The sequence below is a fragment of the Budorcas taxicolor genome, chromosome X, assembly GCF_023091745.1.
Source record: "Budorcas taxicolor isolate Tak-1 chromosome X, Takin1.1, whole genome shotgun sequence".
NCBI lineage: Eukaryota > Metazoa > Chordata > Mammalia > Artiodactyla > Bovidae > Budorcas > Budorcas taxicolor.
Window position 1 is genome coordinate 97,515,011 of NC_068935.1, and position 15,632 is coordinate 97,530,642.

At 43.1% G+C, this 15,632-nt stretch overlaps 1 protein-coding gene across 1 annotated transcript; it reads left to right on the top strand.

Moving 5' to 3' along the window:
- Window positions 1-10,944: 10,944 nt before the first annotated feature.
- LOC128070304 (zinc finger X-linked protein ZXDB-like) lies at window positions 10,945-13,523 on the top strand. Its single transcript, XM_052663611.1, has 2 exons — window positions 10,945-13,347; window positions 13,457-13,523. Exons 1-2 carry the CDS (start codon window positions 10,945-10,947, stop codon window positions 13,460-13,462), a joined length of 2,409 nt encoding a protein of 802 aa, XP_052519571.1. The 3' UTR covers window positions 13,463-13,523.
- Window positions 13,524-15,632: the final 2,109 nt, after the last annotated feature.

The following is a 15,632-nucleotide window of genomic DNA, read 5'->3' on the forward strand; positions in this document are numbered from 1 at the left end:
AAATAACAGCATTGGAAAAAATCTCAAAATAATTATGCTGAGTTAAGAAAGACAAAAAAGAGTATATAGCATATTATTGCATTTATATAAAATTCAACAAAATTGAAAAGGCATTTCATGAAATAAAGACAATAGTGAAAGAAAGCAGATCAGTGGTTGCCTAGGGACAGGGATGGGCCAAGTAGAGAGGAAAGTAATACAAAGGGGAAAAAGAAGTTTTAGAGGTGGCAGGTATGGTAACCATTTTGATTGTGGTAAAGGTGTTCAAGAAATTTTAAACATGGATTTATTTTCTAATTTAAGGACTGGAAAAGCATGTTTGGAGTGAAAGAATCCTCAAATAACTTAAGGTCTGAAAAGTGCTTGTCAACTTATTAGCCAAATAGCTTTTCTTTACAGTGAATACTAAATCAAAATGTTCAAAACTGTTTCTATTTAATGTGGTGTTGTCCTTTTTGCATTCTTGGTCATATTTTACAACTATTTCTTTGTATTCTACAAATATGTTTTTTTCTATACTATTAGTAATATGCATCTCAAGTAAGGTCCTGCTTTTCAGTTTGCCAGTCCAGGAGCCTGTCTAATTCCGATGTGAACCACTTCTAGGCACAGGTATGTGTCAGAAGTCTTAAATTTAAGGAACATTCTGGACTAGGCACCTGCTGTTGGGGAAACAAAAAAGGGATGAGCAGTTATTGCAAATTTCACTTGGTAAGTCTAGGACTCAAATGTACAAACTGGGCTTGTACAGACTGTTCTGTTACCAAAAAGTTTCAACCAATTCCTGTCCTCAGTTCTTTATTCCTAATACCTCTTCATCCCTCAAGATCCCAGTCTAAGGTTGCATACCGGCCCACAGTTGACTTTGGTGAAATTGCTTCCTTTCTAGAGAGGTAAGTCATGTGCAAAACAGGCTGAGGTAAAACGCAGCAGTAGTTGGAAATAATGTTGGCCTGGTCCTGGAGAGTTTAGGAGATGCAGAGGAAGGAAAAAAAAAAAAAAAGCTTTTAAAGTAATTTTTACCAATAAGTTATTAATATTTTTATTTAAGGTAGGTGCATTTTTTAACTGAATAGACAACAGTATAGGGTAAACATAACGTTTATAAGCACTGGGAAACCAACAAATTCATGTGACTCACTTTATTAGTATTTGTTTTTTGTGGCAATGTGGAACCAAACTTGAAATACCTCCAAGGTACATCTGTATGTGGTCAGGTAGGTGTGCTCTCTGTTGTGTCAAGGATGGTCAGTGGCAGCTCTAGCCTCAGAGTTCACTAGGCTTTTAAACAAACATGTTGCATCTGCATGTGTGGGATAAATGATGTGAAAACCAGTAGATCCTGCCGAGTAGGCTGCAAGCAAGAGGTGTGTGTGTGTGTGTGTGTGTGTGTTTACCAAAGTAATCATCTTGCTTGGAACATCTTTTCATTTTAAGCTCTGCCCTCTGTGCTGAGCCTGAGTCCAAAGTTTACCTCACAGAGAACTCAAAGCCAAAGCTCAGATCCCATGTGAGGTTGTCTAATTATGGCATGGGGCCCTGGGGAACAAACTCCTAGAAGAGGGGGGAGGGTGTGAGGACAACAGTGAAATGAACAGAAGTTGAAAATAAATGTGGATAGATGGTGGTTTCTATGGTCACCAGATCATGAATGGAATATACCATGTATCCTTCTGAGAAGTAAAACCATCCTCAGGAATATGAAGGGGGTTAAACTTCCAACAGCTATGGAAGGCAGAGGGTCAAGTTATGCAAAGTTCCCTGCTTAGTAGATAGTCCCTCCCAGCCATGCCCTCTGTTGGCAGACAGTGAAAAAATTTTCCAGAGGAGGGCTCAGGCCATCAGTCCCTGGTTCATTTTCTGGTCCCAGACAGATATTCTTTAGGGAGAGGATTGGCCCCACGAGTTCCTTTCTTGAGATCAAATTCCCCTGAGCCAGTCAGAGTGCACCAAGGTTGCAGATGGCAGAGAACCAAAGCCTAGGCCAAGTCTTGCAATGGCCATGCAATCTCTGAGTGTGGTTTGGGGTGTTTATAGTAAGAAGAAAGGGAGAGTGAGTGAAAACTCTCTCACCCATATAATCCCTAGGGGATAACTGGAGCTTATGTAAGGAAGCCTGAGCATCCTCAGAAATTATTATTGATATATTCTGAGGAACAAATGCACAGCATGGGGAGGTTTCTGTAGTGCTATAGTTAAGTTAACACAAAGCACAGCTAGCTGGTCCCCAGAAGTAACACAGAGTTTACCCTGGCCCCATCCCCTCTTCTCTCAGTTGAACCAGGGAGAAACAACTATGTGAACTTTCAGCATTCTTGCTCTGCATCCTCTGCCAGAGCACAGCAGGTTGGAGTGAGAGACACAGGGAATAAGACTGTACCTTTCTGCCATTGACACAACAGGGGGACTTTCACTGTTTTGCCATTGTTCAGGAGTGACAGAACAAGGGTCATTTTAGTTGACTCAGTTCCTCCCAGCCTATGTCTCATGTTGCTGTTCGGTCCCTAAGGTGTATCTGACTCTTTGCAACCCCATGGACTGCAGCATGCCAGGCTTCTCAAATTCCTGTCCATTGAGTCAGTGATGCCAACCAACCATCTGTTTCTCTGTTGTCCCCTTCTCCTCTCGCCCTCAATCTTTCCCAGCATCAGGAACTTTTCCAATGAGTCAGCTCTTCACATCTGGTAGCCAAAGTTTTGGAGCTTTGGCTTCAGCTACCAATGACTATTCAGGGATAATTTCCTTTAGGATTGACTGCGTTGATCTACTTGCTATCCAAGACACTCTCAAGTTGTCTTCTCCAGCACCAAAATTCAAAAGCATCAATTCTTCAGCATTCTGCCTTTCTTTTGGTCCAACTCTCATATCCATACATGACTAATGGAAAAAACTTAGCCTTCACTATACAGAAATTTGTTGCCAAAGTGATGTCTCTGCTTTTTAATACCCTCCCTAGATTTTTCATAGCTTTATTGCCAAGGAACAGGAGTTTTTAAATTGGTGGCTGCAGTCAACGTCTGCTGTGATTTTGGAGCCCAAGAAAATAAAATCTACCACTGTTTCCAATTTTTCCCCATCTATTTGCCATGAAGTGCATGATTGGACCGGATGCCATGACCTTACTATATTGAATGCTGAGTTTTAAGCCAGCTTTTCACTCTTCTCTTTCACCCTGATCAGGAGGCTCTTTATTTCTTTTAGTTCACTCTTATTACCATCAGAGTGAAATCATCTGCATATCTAAGGTTGCTGATATTTCTTCTGGCAATCTTGATTCCAGCTTGTGATTCATCCAGCCTGGCATTTCACATGATGTACTCTGCATATAAGTTAAATAAGCAGGGTCACAAGCCTTTCCCAATTTTGAAAAAGTCCTTTGTTCCATGTCTGGTTCTAAGTGTTTCTTCTTGACCTGCATACAGGTTTCTAAGGAGGCAGGTAAGGTGGTCTGGTATTGCCACCCTTTTAAGTATTTTCTACAGGTTTTTTTTGTTTGTTTGTTTATTTGTTTGGTGTGATCCTCAGAGCTGAAGGCTTTAACACAGTCAATGGAGCAGAGGTCGATGTTTTTCTGGAATTCCTTTGCTTTTTATATGATTCAATGGATGTTGACAATGTGATCTCTGGTTTCTCTGCCTTTTCTAAATACAGCTTGTACTTCCGGGATTTCTTGGTTCACCTACTGATGAAGCCTAGCCTGAAGGATTTTGAGCATTACCTTGCTAGCATGTGAAATGAGAGCAATTGTACAAAGGTTAGAACATTATTGGGCACTGTCATTCTTTGGCATTGGAGTGAAAACATTTTCCAGTCCTGCAGCCAATGCTGAGTTTTCCAAACTTGCTGACATACTGAGTGCAGCACTTTAACAGCATCATCTATTGGGATTTGAAATAGATCAGCTGGAATTTCATTACCTGCATTAGCTTTGTTCATAGTAATGTTTTCTGAGGCCCACTTGACTTCACACTCCAGGATGTCTTACTCTAAGAGAGTGATCTCATCATCATGGTTATCTGAGTCACTAAGACAATTTTTGCCTAGTTCTTCTGTGTATTCTTGACACCTCTTCTTAATCTCATCTGCTTCTGCTAGGTCCTTGCCTTTTCTGTCCTTTACTGTGTCCATCTTTGCCTGAAACTTTCCCTTGGTATCTCTAATTTCCTTGAAAAGATCTCTAGTCTTTCCCATTCTATTGTTTTCCTCTATTTCTTTGCATTGTTCACTTAGGAAGGCTTGCTTTCCCTTTCTCCCTTGCCTTTTACTTCTCTTTTTTCCCCCAGCTATTTGTAATGCTTCCTCAGACAACAATTTTGCCTTCCTGCATTTCTTCAACCTTGGGATGGTTTTGGTCACTGCCTTCTGTACAATGTTACAAACCTCTGTCCATAGTTCTTCAGGCACTCTGTCTACCAGATCTACTCCTTGCTTTAAATGAAATCCAAGTATCTTCTCTCCCTGTTTAGCTCAGGTACTAAATCAGGTACTAATCAAGAGAGTATAGCTACATTTCAGGTATAAACTAGTCTATTCCTGAGGAGAACACATGTTATTCACACTCATGGTGTAAGAGGCAATCTCACCATGCACCTAGTCTCTTCTTGCAGGTAGAACAGGCAAGCCCTGGGTAGGCCTAGAATGCAGAGGTCACAGTGTCTCTGCCCTAGCCCCATGACACCCACTTTGTGCCAGAGCCTGGGTTTTTCAGCAAAACTCATTTCAGGGCAAGGAGCCCTGGGTCCAACAAGAATTATAACTCTGGAAATGGCCAGTCCTGCTGCTTCAATCATTAATCCACCAAATAAACAGTATGATGATAGACTGGCTGCCTATTTTCAGTTCAGTTCAGTTGCTTGGTCGTGTCTGACTCTTTGCCTATTTTAGACAGCATATTCAAAAGCAGAGACATCACTTTGCTGACAAAGGTCTGGATAGTTAAAGCTACGGTTTTTCAAGTAGTCATGTACAGATGTGAGAATTGGACCAACAAGAAGACTGAGTGCCAAAGAATCGATGCTTCCAAATTGTGGTGAAGGAGGCTCTTGAACGTTCCTTGGATAACAAGGAGACCAAACCAGTGAATTCTAAAGGAAATCAGCCTGAATATTCATTGGAAGGACTGATACTGAGGCTGAAGCGCTAATACTTTGGCCACCTGATGCAAAGAGCTGATTCACTGGAAAAGACTGATGCTGGGAAAGATTAAGGGCAGGAGGAGAAGGGGGCCACAGAGGATGAGATGGTTAGATAACATCACTGACTCAATAGACATGAATTTGAGCAAACTCCGGGAAATGGTGAAGGACAGGAAAGCCTGGTGCACTATAGTCCATGGGTTTGCAAAGTCAGACATGACTTAGTAACTGTAAAACAACAGGGTGCCTATGATTTGTGTAGCAAAATAATAGAAGGGACACCCCTAAACTGATAAAGGATATGAAGCCAATTATTAATGTATTGCCTCCCTGTTCTAATTTCACCCTTTAAGATAAGTTCTCTGATAATGGATGGATTACTTTAAGAATCTCTCCTTCAGAGTGATCATGATGTTTTGTTTTCTCAGTTAGAAGACACTGGATGGACACTGAAGGAGGAAGTAGCTCTCCTGTGACTTCTGACTGTCAGAAGTGAGTGTAATGATAGCCTAGGTGTTCTGCTCCAAGCATGGGCCCGGAAAAACTGTCCTCATCAATTGTGCAGAACCAGTGTGGCCTGGTTAGCTTTCTGTGGGCCTCTTCATAGGGGTATCCTGTGCTCCAAGCCACCTACCCGCTGATTCCCCTTACTTGATTGCACTCATTCCTCACCTTACCCCACCATTAGGTATATCTCCTGTACTTATCCAAAGGCTGTGGCCCTCACAACAATGAGGCCCTCCTGATCCTATGTATAGGACATTGCTAGTTCCAGGCCTCCAACTCCACCAGGTCCCTTGTTCCTACTACATGTCTACATGCTGGCCATGAGCTGTGGTTTTCCCACACTGATGTGCTCCAGAGGATACCTTCCTGTTTGTTCTGCCACTGTAGACCAGCTCTGGTTCCTCAGACTGGCTCTGACACTGGTAAATTAGCAAACTTCTCTGCCATCCAGTAGGTTCTGCTACACCTTCTCCAATGAGGTGTGATCTCTAGCCTTGGGGAGGAACCCCCATTCCAAGTTTGTCTTTCTTTGGGCATGCTTCTCAAACCCAGGATACCATATAGAGTTTTCCTAGACCTATATATCTTACATGTGTCATATTTAATAATTCTTTATGTTTAAACATTATGTTTAATTTTATGTTAAATTGTTCCTGTCCACTGTGTATTTTCTGTCTCCTGATTGGATCCAGGTTGCTACAGATCACAACACTTACAACAAATATCATTCTTGGAATTACTGAAAGCTTTCTTTTGAGAGTTTCATCAAGTTAGAATGTCCACTATCACCCAGAAAGTATAGTAGGTGGGAAAAGAAGGAAAAGAGTGCTTGGAAAGCAAGACATGAAACTGGCACCATTTGCAGATGGTATAATTCTGTACACTAAATTCTACAGGTGTTTACAGACAAATTGGTAGAATCAATAAAAGAGATTAGGTGGCTGTTTATAGGATAAAATATTAACATTCAGAAGTCAATTTTATTCTATTTACCAGCAACACATTTACAAAATGAAAATTTCAAAGGCAGTATTTGTAAAATATGAAGTGCCTAGGATAAAATGCTCTCTTATGGGAAAAATGAAATATTATTGGGGCATATTAATGAAGTTTTTATTAAAAGGAAAGGCACACCATATCCGTTCAATAAAATTCTATATTATAGACAAGAAATCAAATCTAAAAGTGCAATGCAGTCCCAATTAGAACCCTAAATGGGGTTTTGGTTGAATTTTTTCTGGTGAATTGATATTTGAAAAGGATTCAAGAGAGGCAAAAAAATAACCTAGACATTCTTGAAGAACAAGGTAGAGTTGAGTGGCCTTATCCAAATATCAGAACTGCCTGTAGAACTGTAGGGATGAATTTGTGGTATTTTAAGTGGACAGACAAATAGAGCCATGGTACTTAATAGAAAATACACAAACTAGCTCATACATAGGTAGATGTTTGATTCATGACACATGCAGAACTGCAAATCAGTCAGAAAAGGGCAGACTTTTCAATAAGTGGTTCACTGAAACAATCAGATATCCACATTAAAAAAAGAAAGAAAACCTACTCAACACTATACACAAACATCACTTGTAGGTGGATTATGACCTAACTGTGAGAGGCAAAACCATAAATATTTCAGAAGACAATATAGAGAATAGTTTCATGGCCCCAAGGAAAGGACAGATTTCTTGAAACAGAAAAGTACTAGCCATAAGGAAAAGAATGATAAATTTTGACTATGCTATCATTAAGTATGTTATATAATTAAGCATGTCTTAATTAAAGTCTGTTCACAAAGCACAGCACAGAAGAGAAAATACAAACAACAAAGCAAAAGATTATTTTAGCCACACATATAACCACCGATGGATTGGTATTTAAAACACATAAATAACTCACTGTATCAGTAAAAACAGGATGGGAAATAGAATAGAAAAATGGTGAAAGAGTTGAACATGAACAGGCTTTTCACAGAGAATGTCCAAAATGTTCATAAATGTGAGAATGTGCAAAAACTTAATAGTAGAGGAAAACAGTAAATTAAATTCTGGCAATACTTGGTGTAGATGAAGATACGTATGCAGAGGAACTCTCTGTGTTGCTGCTGGGACTATAAGTTGGTACAACCACTACAGAAAACATTTGGCACCATGTAGAAAAGCTGGAGATATGTATACTCTATGGGCCAGTGATTCTGTTCTTGCTTGTATACCCAAGAGACTTTTAAACATGAGTCCCATGAAAAATGCCCAAGAATGTTCATTGCACCATTGTTCATGATTAAAAGCTAAAAACAGCCCCAGTGTTCATCCAGTGTAGAATGATACAATCATATCACAATTACTTTGCTAAAATCATGCATTGGAATGCTAGTCAATGATGGAGACAAAAGATCTAAGGCTACTAGGCACAAGATGGATGAGTCTCTCAAATAAATATGATATAGAATGAAAGAAGCAGGCCATAAAAGGGAGCATGCAGTATGATTCCACTGACACAACTTCAAATAAACTGTATTGCTTAGGAATGCATACAAAAGATGTAAAGTCATGTTTATAAAAAAGCATTTTAGAAATGATTATCATAAAGTCAAGATAACGACTATATCCGTAGGGGAGGGTGTGGGTTGTGATTGGGAGGAATACCAGTGGCTGTATTCTGGAAGGCTGGCAATGTTCTATTTCTTGACCTTGGTCCTGGTTACGTGTGTTTGCTTTTATAAGGGGCTTCCCTGAAATGGAACAACAGACTGGTTCCAAATAGGAAAAGGAGTACGTCAAAGCTGTATATTGTCACCCTGCTTATTTAACTTATATGCAGAGTACATCATGAGAAACACTGGGCTGGAAGAAACACAAGCTGCAATCAAGATTGCTGGGAGAAATATCAATAACCTCAGATACGCAGATGACACCACCCTTATGGCAGTAAGTGAAGAGGAACTAAAAAGCCTCCTGATGAAAGTGAAAGAGGAGAGTGAAAAAGTTGGCTTAAAGCTCAACATTCAGAAAACGAAGATCATGGCATCCGGTCCCATCACTCCATGGGAAATAGATGGGAAAACAGTGGAAACAGTGTCAGACTTTATTTTTCTGGGCTCCAAAATCACTGCAGATGGTGACTGCAGCCATGAAATTAAAAGACACTTACTCCTTGGAAGAAAAGTTATGACCAACCTAGATAGTATATTCAAAAGCAGAGACATTACTTTGTTGACTAAGGTCCGTCTAGTCAAGGCTATGGTTTTTCCAGTAGTCATGTATGGATGAGAGAGCTGGACTGTGAAGAAGGCTGAGCACCCAAGAATTGATGCATTTGAACTGTGGTGTTGGAGAAGACTCTTGAGAGTCCCTTGGACTGCAAGGAGATCCAACCAGTCCATTCGGAAGCAGATCAGCCCTGGGATTTCTTTGGAAGGAATGATGCTAAAGCTGAAACTCCAGTACTTTGGCCACCTCATGCGAAGAGCTGACTCATTGGAAAAGACTTTGATGCTGGGAGGGATTGAGGGCAGGAGAACAAGGGGACGACAGAGGATGAGATGGCTGGATGGCATCACTGACTCGATGGACGTGAGTCTGAGTGAACACCGGGAGTTGGTGATGGACAGGGAGGCCTGGCGTGCTGCGATTCATGGGGTCGCAAAGAGTCCGACATGACTGAGTGACTGAACTGAACTGAACTCCCTGGCATTATCTAATATGTTATATGCAATTCTCTGTGCCTCAGTTTTGAAAAAATAAATGCTTTCTCCAAAAACATAATAGAAAGAAAAATGTGTGATGTAGAATTTCTGATGAGGTTTGAACCGTTATGGATGAAAAACTTGATCTTTTAATCAAGAGAACAGCAAGTGTCCATTATCATTAGAAGAGGCGAAAGAAGGGATTATTTAAACTGTCATTTTATCACTAAAAATGTCCGACTCTTTTGGGACCCCATGGACTATAGCTGGCCAGGCTCCTGTGTCCATAGAATTTCTCTGGTAAGAGTACTGGAGAGGGTTACCATTTCCTTCTCCAGGGAATCTTCTCGACCCTGGCATGGACCCGTGTCTACTGCATTGGTAGGAGGATTATTTACCACTAAGCCACCAGGGAAGCCCATTTAAACTATAGGTATCCCATAATCTAGTCAGCACTTGAAACCTTTCTCTTGCCAGATAATTCACCCTATATTTATATCAATGCCCAACTCACTGATGACTGGCAAATTGGAGGATCATCATCAACATTAATAAGATCATTAGGCATCACAGGCCAAATCCATTACAGTGAGACTAGGCCACCACACTTAAATGCAAGCAGGCACACCGAGGCTTCTGGGCAGGCAAAAGGCATCTGTGCCTTTTTCTCAGGAGAGTCCACTACAGTAACTTAGGGTTTAACCTTATCACATTTCACCAGTACTGCTGTCCAGAGACCTCCACGTACTGGAGAGTCTAGAGTAAGCTGAGGAGTGTCCTCATCATGCTGTGAGATTGGACATGAAATTTACTGCGGTGTACCCCAAGATGGAAGAGCAGAGAGTTGGTTTAGGTTGTACACCTTATAGGGAGAACCCAGGAGTAGGTTGGGTCTTCCAGATTTCAATATAACTACTTCATCCTCCAGGCCTTGCATTTCTAGGCTCAACAGCGCTAATCTGCTTTGACCCTACCTCTTACTCATTATAGTCTCTGCACCAGCAGGACGAAAAATTTAACTATGGGACAAATTTTCCTGAGGACATTGCTCAAGACAGTTCTGAATATGGAAGTCTCCAGGAAAAATTTTTAGAAGACATCCTCTTCCATAGTGTATTCTCTCAGGAATTTTCTGTCACCTATCAATCCAGCCAGCCATTACACAGTGTTTAACATATGGTAAGTGCTAACTGCCATGCTTAGCACTGGGAGGGACTGGGGTGTATGTGTTTATTTTGGTATATACCATGAGGTTCCGGTTTATGCTGCCATTTAGTAGATAGATGCGTAAGGTATTAATTCCAGTACTTTTTACTGAAGTGAACTGCCATTTCCTTTGTATCTCTGAAGACTTCCTTGATTTCCTACTAATAGTAACAGTGAAACTTATTTACCTATACGAGATTCTGCCCCTGGGCGTTTTATTCTGTTCTAGAGACCCTGTACAAGAATATTTAAATCACGGTGGCGTTAAACACGTTTTAATATCTGATAGGGCCAGTTTCTGCGCAGTGCACATTTTTTTTTTTCTCTTTCAGGAACGTGTTCGGGCCCGCGGCAGGGGGCGGGATCGCGCCTCCTCCGCGGCTCTGGTTCCAGTGGAGCTTCACCGACGCAGAGATGGAAATCCCGAGGCTGCTCCCGGCTCGCGGGATACGACAAAGCGGCGGGGCTCGCAGCCCCGAGGGCGGCGGCCAGATCCGCGGAGGTCCTAACCTGCGGGCCAGTCAGGCCCCGGCGCGCCGCCTCCTGCTGCTCCGGGGCCCCCAAGATGGCGGGCCCGGGCGGCGGCGTGAGGAGGCCAGCACGGCTTCTTCGTGCCCAGGCCCGGGCCTGAGCCCGTTGGCGCTGAGGCCTGATCATGCTAGCGGCTGTGGCAGCGGCGGCGGGAGCGGCGGCGATGACTTCTTCCTGGTGCTGCTGGACCCGGTGGGTGGAGACGTAGATACCGCGGGCGCTGGCCAGGCCACAGGGCCCGTGTGGAGGGAGGAGGCCGGGCTGGGCCCAAGGCTCCCGGGGGGCGAAAGCGGCGCGAACCCCGAGGGCCGCCCTCTGCTGGGCCCCAGCTGCCTGTCGGCTATCCCTGCTCCAGTCCCGGCCCTGGCCCCGATCCCCGCTCCAGGCCTGGGCCCTGCCACGGCCTTCGCAGGCACAGTCACCATTCACAACCAAAACCTGCTGTTGCGCTTGGAGAACGGCGTCCTCACTCTAGCCACGCCCCCGCCGCAGCCTGGGGGTCTGATCGCCCCGCAAGCTGGGATCCCTCACGCCGCGCAGCGTGGAGACTGTCCCGAGCTGCCGCCTGACCTCCTGCTGGCAGAGCGGGCAGAACCTGCGCCTGCCCCAGCGCCCAAGGAGGAGGCGGAGAGCCCCGCGGCTGTTGAGAGCCCCCGCGGGCCGCCAGGCCCGGGCCAGGGCGTGTTGCTGTACCTGTGTCCTGAGGTGCAGTGCGGACAAACCTTCGCCAAGAAGCACCAGCTGAAGGTGCACCTGCTGACGCACAGCAGCAGCCAGGGCCAGCGGCCCTTCAAGTGCCCCCTGGGTGGTTGCGGGTGGACCTTCACCACCTCCTACAAGCTCAAGAGGCATCTGCAGTCACACGACAAACTGAGGCCCTTTGGCTGCCCAGCAGAGGGCTGTGGCAAGAGCTTCACCACCGTGTATAACCTCAAAGCACACATGAAGGGCCACGAGCAGGAGAACTCATTCAAATGTGAGGTGTGTGAGGAGACCTTCCCCACGCAGGCCAAACTCAGCGCCCACCAGCGCAGTCACTTCGAGCCTGAGAGGCCCTACCAGTGTGCGTTTTCCAGCTGCAAGAAGACATTTATCACAGTGAGTGCCCTGTTTTCCCATAACCGCGCCCACTTCAGGGAACAGGAACTCTTTTCCTGTTCCTTTCCTGGCTGCAGTAAACAGTATGACAAGGCTTGTAGGCTGAAAATTCACCTTCGGAGCCACACTGGTGAGAGACCATTCCTTTGTGACTTTGAGGGCTGTGGCTGGAACTTCACTAGCATGTCCAAACTCCTAAGGCACAAACGGAAGCACGACGACGACCGGAGGTTCATGTGCCCGGTGGAAGGGTGTGGGAAATCTTTCACAAGGGCTGAACATCTGAAAGGCCACAGCATAACCCACCTGGGCACGAAGCCTTTTGTGTGCCCAGTGGAAGGTTGCTGTGCCAGGTTCTCTGCTCGCAGTAGTCTCTACATTCACTCCAAGAAACACTTGCAGGATGTGGACACTTGGAAAAGCCGATGCCCAGTCGCCACTTGTAATAAACTCTTCACATCCAAGCACAGCATGAAGACCCACATGGCCAAAAGGCACAACCTGCGCCAGGATCTCTTAGCTCAGCTGGAAGCTGCAAATTCTCTTACACCCAGCAGTGAACTTACCAGCCAGGGGCAGAGTGACCTCAGTGATGCTGAGCTTGTGTCTCTCTTGTCTGATGTGCCTGGTAATAGTTCTGCTGCAGTACTGGACACGGCATTGGTGAACTCTGGCATCTTGACTATTGATGTGGCTTCTGTGAACTCCACTCTAGCAGGAAACCTCCCTGCTAATAATAATAATTCCTTAGGGCAGGCAGTGGACCCTCAGGCCTTGATGGCCACCAGTGACCTTCCTCAAAGTTTGGATACCTCACTCTTCTTTGGAACGACAGCAGCAGGTTTTCAGCAGGGTCCCTTAGATATGGATGATGTCTCAAGTCTAAGTGCGGGGCCGTTGGCATCTCTGAGCTCTTTGGCTGTGAAAAACTCGAGTCAAGAGCCCCAGGCTTTGATCCCTAGCAGTAAGCTAACAGTAGACACAGATGCTCTGACTCCTTCAAGCACCCTTTGTGAAAACAGTGTCTCAGAACTACTGCCACCAACCAAAACGGAATGGAATGTACATCCTGACTCTGACTTCTTTGCACAGGAGGAAGAAACCCAGTTTGGATTCTCCAACCCAGCAGGAAACCATGGGTCTCAGAAAGAAACAGATCTTATCACAGTGACTGGCAGCTCATTTTTGGTATGAACTAAACTCTGTTCATTCCTTGCCACATGGCTTACTTTTATTGATGACACTCAGTTTTGGGAATATTCTGGCCTGAATGCTTAAATACAGTCATTTCTTTTAGGTCTGAAGGAAAACAGAGCCCTGGGCTGCAAGTTTGGAGATTTAAATCCTGATCTTGAGTCTGGAACTTGCGGGTTGTGTGACCTTGAACAAGTCACTTGTCCTATCTGAGCCTTAATTTCCTTATTTATGAGATGAGGTGGTTTGAATAGATTGTTTCTAAGGTCTTTTCAACTCTATGATTCCTTGATAATATGCTTCTTTCCTTGAGAAAAATTAGAACATTTTTTCAGTGATGTTGCATGTGCTTTTTTCAAACATGCATAATATACACATAATGAACATTCATATACATGACACCCAACTTCAGCTATTATCAATTCATGAATATTCTTGTTTATCTAATCTCCATTCATACCCTCTTCCAGTATTATTTTGGAATAAATACAAGGTATCACATAATTTCAACCATAAATATGCAATATATAGTTCTGAAAAGCATGGGCTCTTTTGGAAAAATCTTCAATTCCATTGTCATACTTAAAAGTTAGCAGTAATTCCTTGATACTGTCAACATTCCCACTTATAATTGTCTCATAAATGCTATTTGTTGTTAACATTTAAACAGTTGGAATCTGAGTAAGCCTCTTAAGTGTCTTTTTAATCTGTATATTACCCAGTTGTCTCTTTGCATTTAATTCACTGAAGAAAAGTTATTTCACATTTAGAACTTACCACAATCTTAAGTCTTGGCGATTATATCCATGTGGTGTCACATTCCTCTACACTCTATTTCCTTAATTTGGTGTTTGGATCTAGAGACTTGGTCAGAATGCAAATATGATTTTGGGGCCATGAATGTTTCATGTGTTGTGTTCTTTTAGCATGCAGCACAAAATGTCTAGTTTTCTCTTGGATGTTTGCAGCTGCCGGTGATCAATGCATTAATTCATAATTACCTTTGCTTCTGATATCATGATTTGTTCTGGTAGAGTTACTATTAGTGGAGGAATAAATGCTGCTGAAGGCATATATAAAAATTCATTAGAAATATATTCAATGACAAAATATTTTCTTGAAGATAGAACTAACAAGGAGAAAAAGGTAACAAAAAATGTGTTGACTCTGCTCACCACTTATCTTCCTCGTCTCTTTTGATGATGAGAAGGTTTGTTTTTATAGAAATTGGCAGCCAGGACTTTGACATGAAACAGCATGTGCATGCTTAGTTACTCGTTTGTGTCCGACTCTGAGACCTCATGGACTGTAGCCTGCCAGTCTCCTCTGTCCATGGGATTTTCCATGGCAAGAATACTGGATTGGGTAACCATTCTCTTCTCCAGGTTATCTTCCTGACCCCGGTCTCGAACCTGGGTCTCCTGTATTGCAGGCAGTTTCTTTACTGTCTGAGCCACTAGGGAAGCCTGACATGAAACAGACCCAGGGTCAAATTCATGTTGAATAAGTGGCCTTGAATAAATTAGTTTCACTAAGCTTCAGTTTCCTAGCTATCAAATGATCATAAATGCACATACATAGCTAACACACCTGAGACTTTTAATCCTTTCCAGTTTTTAATAGGTAAGGAAATAATATTACATCTTTGACGTATCTTGTTGAATTTATACAATCCTTTCATGCTTCAATCCTCCTTACTATAAAGAAGAAATTGGGATAATTTGATCCTGTTCCTGTCTAGACAATAAGGTTTGTGAGAGTTAGGGTGAAGCAGGATGGGGAAATCTCTTTATCCCTTCCACTGTATTATTTCCTCCCTGCCAGGAATTTCTGTGGCTAATGCCAGAAGTGGAAACATTACTCACAAGTGTATCTGTATCCCTATTCATTAGACCAATCTGTCACCATCTTTGCTCTCTTTCAGAATTAGACTTTGCTGTAACTGCAAAATCACTTGTGCATGAAACTGATAATGGAGCAGAGAAAGATTCCTCCTTTCTCTGGTTTGGAGAGCTCATTGCATTTTTCCAGAGTTGAAAGGAAAGGTTAAAGCTGAATATTGTGTAAAATTTCTGTCTTACATGAGTATGGCATTTTTAATTTTGTGGAATATCTTCACAACTGTTGTTCAGAGCAACCCTGTGTGGTGGTTTTGGCAAAGTCTGCTGTGACTCATGGCATTTTAGCAAATGCACATTCCAAATGGATTTTGGCTAGTGACTGACAGTTCTATATATAGCTTAAAACAAAGACGATAAATTCTTTTCACTTCTCCCTTC